Source organism: Gigantopelta aegis, chromosome 8 (assembly GCF_016097555.1).
Source record: "Gigantopelta aegis isolate Gae_Host chromosome 8, Gae_host_genome, whole genome shotgun sequence".
Taxonomy (NCBI): Eukaryota; Metazoa; Mollusca; class Gastropoda; order Neomphalida; family Peltospiridae; genus Gigantopelta; species Gigantopelta aegis.
In genome coordinates, this window is record NC_054706.1 from 57338384 (window position 1) to 57350619 (window position 12236).

The 12236-nt window shown below is 35.3% G+C and overlaps 1 protein-coding gene across 1 annotated transcript in view; it reads right to left on the reverse strand.

Moving 5' to 3' along the window:
* The window catches only part of LOC121379742 (cholesterol transporter ABCA5-like), a 61141-nt gene that overhangs the window by 23162 nt on the left and 25743 nt on the right, over positions 1–12236 (reverse strand). The window contains exons 11-21 of the mRNA XM_041508391.1: positions 11349–11407; positions 10501–10634; positions 9679–9831; positions 8096–8215; positions 5805–5943; positions 5323–5413; positions 4394–4533; positions 3722–3838; positions 2822–3136; positions 1670–1800; positions 819–1088 (exon numbers count right to left, since the gene is read on the reverse strand). Coding sequence (XP_041364325.1) covers positions 819–1088; positions 1670–1800; positions 2822–3136; positions 3722–3838; positions 4394–4533; positions 5323–5413; positions 5805–5943; positions 8096–8215; positions 9679–9831; positions 10501–10634; positions 11349–11407 — 1669 coding nt within the window. The remainder of the gene's footprint in view (positions 1–818; positions 1089–1669; positions 1801–2821; positions 3137–3721; positions 3839–4393; positions 4534–5322; positions 5414–5804; positions 5944–8095; positions 8216–9678; positions 9832–10500; positions 10635–11348; positions 11408–12236) is intronic.

Consider the following 12236-nt stretch of genomic DNA (forward strand, 5'->3'; position numbering starts at 1 on the left):
TACTAATTTCTTGGTCATAAACACATTATTCAAAATGGTTAGTATACTAAAAGCAAAAACCTATGATTTTTATTAAGGCTACAATTGACTTCGTTGCATTATTATTAAATTTTAATGGCAAAATAGTGCCAAATGTGTAGTACGTACTAACACCCCTCACCTCGCCCCGACACCCGACAAAAAATCCTCTGCTGTTGTTACAATAGATATATATTAAAGGATAGCACCAATTAAAATCCCCCATCCACCCCAACATCCCCCAAGATACATGTATTGAGGCAGTGCTGTTATAATTGGGTAGCAAGAACACTTCCAATGTATTACAATACAAAACACATACAGTGTAGGTACTGATGTTCTCAAACAACTGTAACTATTCCACTGTCCAGATTCAGACACCATTTCCTTTTCTTTCTTCTCTCTAATTTGGAGGTGGGGGGTGGGAGGCAGGATGTAGTTCAGTGGTAAAGCGCTTGCGCTTACCTGATGCGCAGTCAGTCTGAGATCGATCACTGTCAGTGGGCCCATTGGGCCATTTATCCTTTCAGCCAGTGCACTATGACTGGTATATCAAATGCCGTAGTATGTGCTATCCTGTCTGTGGGATGGTGTATATAATAGACCATTTGCTAATAATGAGAAAATGTAGCAGGTTTCCTCTCTATAAGACTAAAAGTTCTGACAATATCCAATAGCCAGCCATTAATAAATCAATGTGCTCTAGTGGTGTCGTTAATAAAAGCAAACTTTACCTTTTAACTCTTAATTTGGGATGCAATTATTTTAGAGACACATTAATAATTCAAAATGGTTAATACCTGTCGATCAGCGACCATCTCCACAGCAAAGCCTGCTGGTACAACAACAAATGCCACGGCAAGAACAAATGCTGCCGAGAATGAATTGGAATTGTATGAGAGTTTTGGTTTAACAGACTGCACAACCGGCGGCCACATCAAACTGGATGCAGAGATTCCTGTCATATTCTCAGCAAATGCAAGAAGTCCATTTGAAACCAGGTTGATCACTGCTGGCAGCGAATGAATAGCGGAGTCATTATACATTGCAGTGTATCTTGATTTCAGATTCTGAAGAAAAAAGAAGAAATACAGTATACACATTTTTATCTGCATACATATATTAAATCATTGGTGTAGTTATAAAATGGTGTATGTCTGGTTTAAATAGTATACTGTTTACTACAAATTTCAGTTGTAACATTTGCTTCCTTTCTATTCAACAGATTATGAAATAAATACTAACTGACTTACTACTAAATGGTTAGAGAAAACCACATTGTTTTGAAGAATGGTCTACAACCATAACATTTCTTAACTTACCTGTATGAAACTCAATAACTGTATACTACTACTACTACTACTACTACTACTACTACTACTACTACTACTACTACTACTACTACTACTAATACAAAAACAATAAAAAACCACCTCCAAAACCCACACTGGTGCAAGCCTAAATGGAGCTGGTTGGTGCCCATCACAGTGAAAAGAATAACATCTATACATTCCACAGAAACACATTGAATTTACTAAAACTGTTAACGTTAGTAATGTGAAATTTAATTAAAAGGTGGACACCCCCAACTTGTAATATGGAATATATTTTAAACTGCCTAATAATTAATTAGAGGTAGTATATATCTTACTGTTTGTAAGTCATAAAGGTTAAAGCCCATCCAGTGTTTTGGCAGATCAGTAATATTCACAGATGCATTGACACTGTCAACATCATAGACGCTCTTCAGTCCTTCAATAAACTGATTTGAAACTGAAGTGCCTTAAAAGTATAAATAAACACACACACAGTTAACTTAACAAAGTAAATAATAGACCATATAGAACTTGCAGACTTTCACTTACCAGTTAGTTCTTGTCAACAAATTACAACAAGCACTAATGTTTATTACAAATGGTGCAAGAATGATGAAATCTCCAGTAATGGATCTCCTCGGGAGTTTCTACATGTATCGTCCTACAGACTAAGGTACTAGACCGGAAGGAAGGAAATGTTTTCTTTAACGACAGACTCAACATAATTTATTTATGATTACATGACATCAGACATATGATTAAGGACCACACAGATATTGAGAGAGGAAACCCACTGTCGCCATTTCGTGGGCTACTCTTTTCGATTAACAGCAAGGGCTCTTTTATATGCACCATCCCACAGACAGGATACCACATACATGTATCACGGCCTTTGATATACCAGTTGTGGTGCACTGGCTGGAGTGAAAAATAGCCCAATGGGCCCACCGACGGGGATCGATCCCAGACCGACCGAGCATCAAGCGAACGCTTTACCACTGGGCTACGTCCCGCCCAAGGCACTAGATTCATGGATTTAAGCACTATTCTTCTAAATGCTCATTCCATTTTGCATTGTTCAGATATACATGTATGGCCCTGATCAAGTATTACGTTTTGTTATTGAGATTGAAACAGATACTATTAAGAGGATAGCAATGATTCTTCAAATGATACAAATTATGTATATTGTCATGAAGGCAATAATAATGTTTCATTCACCTACTCCTCACGAGTAACATTGTATTCCATATAATAATATACTAGATATACTAGTAGGGGTCTAATTGTTGTGAACCACGGGTTCACTATTAACTTAAACATTAATTACTGTAACAATGTGTTTTTTATTTCTGTCTAGAAAGATTTGCCTTGCATTGTAAGAAGATGAATATTAATCTCAAGTCTGTCCATGATATGTAAAGTATTAAAATAAAAATAGACACTTGAATTTAAACTATATATGAATTATTGTTCTGATACATTACCTGCCGAATCAACAGCAAGGAAAGGTGCCTCATTTGGCCCAACGTAGAAAGGTTTCATTGTCACTGGTCTTGTAAATGAGGTGTCCTCGGATGTGCCTTGTTTGTTGAGAACGCAGCCAATGATGACAAGCACAATGGGAATCAGAATCTGGAAGATCAAAGCAGTCGTGCTCCTGATCTTTATTTTTAGTCGAATCTTCAGCAAGGTCCAGAATCGCTGAGACGTAACGCTGGTGTTTTCCTCCCACATGGTTGTCTGGTGGTGCCTGCTTGGCGAGGATGGCTGGAATGGCACAGTTTCTTCAATCTCTGACCCTGTGACAATATACTATTATTAAGCAGGGCTCGAAATAGTGGCCAGCTAAAAGCAGTCCATTTTTTTTAGACCTACACGTAGCAGGTGAAATGAAAATTCTAGAAAATTCACCTGCTAAAATTACTAAAACATCGCAGGTAATTTTGTCACGAGACAGATGTATGTACGATAATCTAATCTTCTATTTATAGCTGCAGCTGATATTGTGATTCTGATATATTTTAATTTTATAATGGGGGCGCACTGATTTCCCCCCCGAATTAAACAAAAGTGTCGGAATCTGGATGGCATTTATTCATATCAGCTTTTCTACCATGTAGCTATATACATGTATATATATATGGCTGCTAACAAATCACGACACATTTTGACATGGAATTACAATTAATATTGAGTAGAATGATGGTGAAAAGGTTTCAGAACAGTTCATGTTGCCCAAGTGTCTCCATCAAAGATCTGCTCTAGGACAAGTGGGGGAGATGACCCCCCTGAAGCCCCATGTCATAAACTTAATTATGATCACAACTCATGTGGAAAATCTTTACCACATTTGTGTCTCATGGGATAGAAGTGAGTATAGTTACCTATTTTCAAGAACACTTCTTCCAGTGATGTCATGGACACTCCGTAGCCTTTAATACCAAGCGACTCAGAAAGTGTCTGTCTCTGGTCAACAGGTGACTCAAGTGCAGCAAACAATTCTGTGAAAAAAAAAAAGCATTGAAAATATCAGTTTCTTGTACAGAGGCAACTATTAAGACATTTGGAAATATCATTGTTTCTTGTATCTAGATAACAATTAATATCTGCTAATATGAAATATTTACTGATTGAATAAAAAAAAACCCTAAACAATTCTGACATCATTCAGAAAATGACCATTAAATTGTACTGTTTTTCAATTTTCAGTTTGAGCTTATATAGTACAGCTTGCTTGATAAAACACATACATGTAGTAGAATGTGCCAATAGTGCTCGTATATATAGTATTGTACACATCTCAAGTTGAGAATGCCCAACTTGGTCTCACCAATAGGCTGTACGTATCCCCTCCTTCATGTATCAAACAGACTTTTAACACCAACCAAACACATTTTAAGCTGCACCTACTATGTGAAAATTCCATATAAAATAAACCATTTCTAGAACCAAGGATGGAAAAGACATTAACAAAAAAGTTTCATTCTGTCGTTATGATGGTGAATAAAACCAGATGATGCATTAATTAGTGTTCCAAATATTGACAAAAAACGTACTAGGAAACTTTGACACTTCTGCCATGGGCATGGTAAATGCAAGTTCTTTGGCATGTGCCCTCTTCATTTCCACACCAGAAACTTGCTGTTTCAGAAAATCAGTCACCTTGTCAGCTTGACAATCGGGGTCTACCACCATGCTGTAAATTAATATGGATTCATATGAAACAAGCATTTTTAAAGAACTAGCTGCTAAAGCAATACATGTGTCCTACTATATAGGCCCAGCACATTTTTATATCTCCTTAGTTCTAACCAGTTGTGTAATCGAATGTGGTCGGTTGGTGTCAACCGATTATAAACAATGATCGATGATGAAATTACAACCGATTCCCAAAACTACTGTCTCAAGAAAATCTTTTAATTAAAAAAATTGTATTGCTTATGAAGTATGAATTTGAAATGAAAATATGTTATAGTCATTGTGTACGAAGCCAAAACGAAGGTGCAAAAAGTGACTGTATTTCAAACTCATTTCAAAATATTCTGAACATCTAAAAAATGCTGAAATTTAGAAAATACTTGCTTATTATGAATATGATAAAAAAAATTAATTCTAAAATTAGGAAATGCATTTTTATAAGTCTGTTTTTAACTTTCATAAAAATATGTACAACAATTTTGTAACTGAAATCCATTACTGTAACATTAGTATTTAGAGACTTTGATCTCCAGAATATCCCTTTCACTTGATAGTTTCGTTTCAAACAACTTGAATGTGATAAATGTCATATAATGACCATGCATGTTTATAAGCATTCTCCATTTATTACTTATTATCTGTTTTGTAAACAATATATATTAATCCTTTATTGATAGCTGTACCTAAATTTTTATTAAAGACCAGCCATTTCTTCTATGAATCCAAACGAAAGACTGAACTAAAATTTAAAACAATATATCCATACATTCTAATGAATTGTTCTTACTTCAAATGGTAGCCAATTCCAAATCTTTGTTTAAGAAACAGTGATGACCCACAACATTTCAATTTTCCATGGTTGATAATGGCCTTCCGATCTGTGAAACAAATAAAAGAATTCAGACCATAAAATGATTTCATGGTGCTCATATAGCTGCATTCTTAGATATTCATCTTAAAAAATAGTACTAACTAAAAAATAATAATATATATACACATGTATATATATACACACACATACATGTATATATATTTATTATTAATCTAGTTATTTTAAAAAAAATCCAAAAATTACATAAAAATAAATGTTTTGTTTATCATAAAGTTATATGGTGTCATGCACTCACAGTTGCAGTGGGCTACATCAATCCTACTAAAACCCGACTTACACAACATAATTCATAATGCAAACTATTATAACCATACACTCACTAAATGTTACAATGCATAGTAAACAATGAAAATACATTCAACTACAGGTACACGTACCTGCCAATATATCAGCTTCATCCATAAAATGTGTGGTCAACAGAATTATCTTCCCCTCTTTGCTGTTCTTCAGGAGAGACCACAGGTGGCGTCTGGAGTAAGGATCCATTCCGGCTGTTGGCTCATCAAGAAACAGGATCTGTTGAAAGACATCCGTGTTTAAAAGTACATGTACAATGACCCATTATCGTAAAGTAATAGAATAGTTACAATAGTAGCTGTCTGGCAACTTGTACACAGTCTTTTGGGCAAAAACGTCCTCGTAACATCCTTTTAAACAAGAGGGTAAAAAAAAAAGTAATTTCTTTCAGATAGTTTAATCCACAAATTAAAATTAGACTGTTTTTTTTCATTTCTAAAAGTAAATTCCTCCAAACTGATCTCTTAAATTACTGGAGACTGAATGACTGAATGTTTAACGATACCCCAGCCTCTATATCCACACATGGTTCAGACACAGCATGTATATATAACACTAGCGATGCATGGTATTATCGGTATTAGAATATATTATGATTCAAAGCATTAAAAAAAATACTTATTACAGTATACTTTAAATGTACATGTACGTGTAATGATACATTCAGTAATCTCCATATTTCACATTAAATGTTGTTGTCAGCCAGAAATCCCAATCTCTTAGATGCAAATGGTTTTCTTAACCGTGTTCAAATATGTGATAAAAGTATGGGCCTGATATTATTAAATAAGCAACAGTTCACCAAAGTGACCTACATGCATATACATGTACCTGTATTTCACGTTTTAATTAATAAACTTCAACTTTCATCATAAATTAATTTAACTCGAAATTGATTGACTGTTCTGTAAATAACGTTTTATGTTAAGTACATCGTGATACAGGAAACACAGATCAATAAATGAATTGGTTCAGGGATAAATTTATCCAGGATTGTTTACCAGGGTCTCATGTCTGATGGGATGGGAAAATTAGCGTTAGTATTGAATTAATTTATTGGAACAGAGATAATTAAATTTATCCTATAACTTACCCATGAAGGAAAGGAAGGAAATGTTTTATTTAACGATGCACTCAACACATTTTATTTATGGTTATATGGCGTCGGACATATGGTTAAGGACCACACAGATGTAGAGAGAGGAAAACCCGCTGTCGCCACTTCATGGGCTACTCTTTTTGATTAACAGCAAGGGATCTTTTATATGCACCATCCCATAGACAGGATAACATACATGTACTACAGCCTTTGATATATCAGTCGTGGTGCACTGGCTAGAGAGAAAAATAGCCCAATGCATATGGGCCCACCGACGGGGATCGATCCCAGACTGACCGCGCATCAAGCAAACGCTTTGCCACTGGGGTATGTCCCGCTCTAACTTACTCATGATATTCATGTCATAAACCCATGTGATATTTTAGTGTAATAACCCAGTTAATAATGGTATGCAAACTTACACAGTCTCTAGGTTATGTGTTGCTGGCATGGATGGGTAATTTGTTTACAAGCCAATTAACAAGACCTGTATACCTGAGGGTAACATTTTGAAAAATTTAGTTAAAATACGTGACGTCAAACTAATATGTGCCAATCGTGATGACGTCATATTACCGATGGCAGCAACTTTAGTACTGTGATTTACCAAAAACTGAATTAAAATGTTATTTTAGAAGTTTTATAGGATAAATAGAATTTGCTACTCGTGTTTTTTCAATATGAAAAATATCAACCTCGTCTAGTTAATCAGTATTTGTTTTGGCAGAGCCTCGACAAATACCGATTAACATAGACTCAGTTGATATTTGCCCCATGTTAAAAAACATTTGTGACGAATCCTCCCTCCCTCGCTCCCCATCTATCTCTCTATCTATCTCTCTCTCTCTCTCTCTCTCTCTCTCTCTCTCTCTCTCTCTCTCTCTCTCTCTCTCTCTCTCTCTCTCTCTCTCTCTCTCTCTCTCTCTCTCTCTCTCTCTCTATATCTATATATATATATATATATATAATTGGGAACTTTTAGCATAGAAATTGGGAATTTTCAGTGCCACTTTCTTTTGGGAAGAGGACTACATGTATATGTTCCGACCCACAGAATGCCTGAATAAGTTCCTGTACGTATACAATTAATTGCTTCAGCCCAAACAATATATACACAGTGAAACCTCTCAAAACCGGAACCCCAAAACCGGACATTTTTCATGGTCCCTTTTGAAATATCTGTACAAAAGAGAACCTCTTAAAACTGGACTTTTTACTTGGTGCCGAGGGTGTATAGTTTAGAGGAGTTTCACTGTATATATGTATATATACCTTGGGATCTCCAATTAAGGCGATTGCAACCGAGAGTTTTCTCTTCTGTCCTCCACTCAGGTTCCTGACAAACACATCGGCCTGGTCATCAATGTCAACAGCCTTCATGATCGTTTCAACCTGTAGAAATTAATTAGAAATCAGAACTTTTGAGAACTGGAATGTATACAAACACATCGGCCTGGTCATCAATGTCAACAGCCTTCATGATCATTTCAACCTGTAGAAATTAATTAATACAGCTGAAGTGTGTAAGAGTATTATGAATTAAAAAATATATATATATCAGCAAAGTTAAAAATCAGAATTTTGTGGAATTGGAATATATACAAACATATCAGCTTGCATGGTCTACAAAGTCTGCAGTCTTCATGATCATTTCAATCTAAAGAAATTAGGTAATTATATACCTGTTGATATCCAATAATCAACACAGCTAAGATACATATATGTGTCACGAAATAAAATGAAAATATATATCAACAAAATAAAAACTCAGAACACATTGGCCTGGTTGTCAATAACAACAGCCTTCATGATCGTTTCAACCTGAAGAAATTAATCAATTACCTGTTGATATCCATTAATCAACACAGCTAAAGTGTGAGAGTATTATGAATTAAAGAAATATATAAAGGTTAAAAATCAGAACTATTGGAAAATGGGATGTACATGTACATTGTATATATACAAAGTTGACACAGAAAATATATCTTATATGGTAATACGACTGTTTGCTGGGAATGAACTGATCCGATATCCAGTAAACCATAGCATGATTTTAGAAAGGATGGCTTAGTAAGTTATCCTGATTATGACTGGAGGCACATATATATTCCTTATTACATTTGCATTGGAGGTTTTTGTAATTTAACTTGGATAAATTCAAGATTTCACTGCTGTGAGATGTATGCATGATGCAGACCATTTGCAACATATTATGGCTAGTTGATTAAAGGGGTGTTTTCATTATGTGATTAGTCGCTAGTCGCACCAACTTCACTGAATTGTCGTATGCTATTTGTCGGCCCTACAGAAATCAGAACGTATAAGACTAAAGTCTTTCCAATTTAGGGGTTCTCACAGTACGATTCGATCGCATGTAACAAGTCAGTGTGACTAATCGCATAATGAGAACACTTCACAATATTGATATGTTTGAACATACTGCTAGAAATAGAGAATAACTAGTTAATGACGCCGGATATCTCCTGTGAAAGTCAGAATGGGAATTTCTCATTCGTTTTGAACAGGATAAAGCAGATATCCGACGTCAGTAACTAGTTATTATCTTTATCATGCAGACCATAAAAATTAACGGTAAAAGCTATTATTTCTGTTATTTCAGCCACATTGTACGATGACCTAGACGTCAAATGAGCAATTTTGTAATGTAGCTATGTGTGTGATGTCATATGAGTGACGTCAAGTCATAATCTGCTAGTATACGTTTATTACTTTGCTTTAATAGGTCATCATAATCTGTCAATCGAAACAGTGGTTGCAGAATAAAACTTAATTACATAATAAGAACACTTCGTAACATTGATATGTTTCAACACACTACTAGTAAAAGTACTAACAACATTGGCCTTGAGTTCTTCTTTCACTCCCTTGATGGCAGCGAATATGGCGAGGTGTTCACGACTCGACAGCTCATCATACAGGATGTCATGCTGAGGACAGACTCCGGTCATCGCCCAAATTTGCCACAAATCTCCACTGTTGGACACATCCTGAAATAACGAATATCATCATATTCTGCATTCCTATATTTTCAGACTGGGACGTAGCCCAGTGGTAAACCGCTTGCTTGATGCACAGTCGGTCTAGGATCGATTCCCGCTGGTGGCCCTATTGGACCATTTCTCGTTCCAGCCAGTGGACTATATGGTATATATCAAAGGCCATAGTATGAGCTATCCTGTCTGTATGATGGTGTATATTAAATATCCCTTGCTACTAATGGAAAAATGTAGCGTGTTTCCTCTGATGACTACGAGTCAGAATTACCAAATGTTTGACATCCAATAGCCGATGATTAATTAATCAATGTGGTGTCATTAAACAAAACAAATTATGTTGTTGTTTTTTTAAATCAAATTTAACTAGCTCTTCAATGATAACATTAAACAATTAATTTTCATGATCTACATGTACATAAAATTAGGCTTACAATCTAGTGGAATTCCATTCTCACAACTTAATGTACTCCTTAAAAAGCAGACAAAATTTTTATTACTAACAGTACTTTAGTTATGGCATAAGCTATTCTGCTATCAACCAAAACAAACTAATTAATGTTATTAAATTTTTAAGAACAATCAATTGATCACATCATTAAATCCATGTAATATATTGTTTCATAACTTATGGGCCGTAGGATAAATATGAACTTTATATACCAAGCCCTTTATTATTGCCGTCCCAGAGGTTGGAGGAGATAATCCACAGAGCATGTTAATCAGAGTTGTCTTCCCAGCTCCGTTGTGACCAAGTAGTGCTGTAATCTGACCTTCATATATATCCAGTGACAATTCTAAAATTAAATTAAGAATACATTATCATAAGTCCCTAGTTTATGAATATGTGATTGCAAAATTGACAAACGCTAACAAATAAATAGAATGTACATGTAAGCTATACTTAGTCAGAAAAAAATTATCTAAATTAAAAATAAGGCTTAAAGAAAAAGAAATATTTATTTTTCTGTAAACCGACCCATTTTATCATAATCAGGCTTCCTAAATTTATTTTTAAAGTTTATTTCAAATTTTATATATCAGGCCAGTTTGTCAAAATACATCATATATATGTGAAACACTTTTAGTAAATAAGACCGGCCTTGGTGGCGTAGTGGTTAGGCCATCTGTTTACAGGCTGGTAGGTACTGGGTTCGGATCCCAGTCGAGGCATGGGATTTTTAATCCAGATACCGACTCCAAACCCTAAGTGAGTGCTCCGCAAGGCTCAATGGGTAGGTGTAAACCACTTGCACCGACCAGTGATCCATAACTGGTTCAACAAAGGCCATGGTTTGTGTTATCCTGCCTGTGGGAAGCGCAAATAAAAGATCCTTGCTGCTAATCGGAAAGAGTAGCCCATGTAGTGGCGACAGCGGGTTTCCTCTTAAAAATCTGTGTGGTCCTTAACCATATGTCTGACCCCATATAACCGTAAATAAAATGTGTTGAGTGCGTCGTTAAATAAAACATTTCTTTCTTTCTTTTAGTAAATAAAACAACATACTCACCATCTACAGCTTTGACTGTAGAATCCTGATCTTTGAATGTCTTTGAAATATTTAATATTCTGTAACAAACAATTACACTGTCATGTATTTTCAGTCAATAAACAGCTACTAAATTAGAATGCAAGGGACAAGTCCATGGTATATAATATACTTGTACATATAATTAAATGTGAATGCAAGCTAGGGACAATTGTTTACAATGTATTAATATACTTGTACATATACATTGTAATTAAATGTGAATGCAAGAGACAAGTCCAATGTATATAATATACTTGTACATATAACTAAACGTGAATGCAAGGGACAAGTCCAGTGTATATAATATACTTATATAATATAATTAAATGTGTCATTCTTTGGCAAAAGGGCCATGGAGTTCACTATCAGGAATACTGCACTGCATGCTAAATACACTGGATCTTTGGCCTTATAGCTAGTAGGGTTATACTTAAGTTAAAAAAAGTTTGTTTTGTTTAACGACACCACTAGAGCCAATTGATTATTAATCATCGGCTATTGAATGTCAAACATTTGGTTATTCTGACATACAGTCTTAGAGAGGAAACCAACTACATTTTTCTATTAGTAGCAAGGGATCCTTTATATGCACCATCCCAAAGATGGGATAGCACATACCACTGCCTTTGATATACCAGTCATGATGCACTGGCTGGAACGAGAAATAGCCCAATGGGCCCACCGACAAGGCATTACTTAAGATAGTTTTGAAAATTATAAGTAGCCAGGAATTCACTAACAGCAATGACTTCCAGCCCTACTTGGAACATTTCTGTAATACACAGGTGTCCATACAAGGGTGGAAACACTGCAATTAGTGTGCTCTCTGAGAGAGTAAATGGATTAAAAAACAATGCAAAGACAATA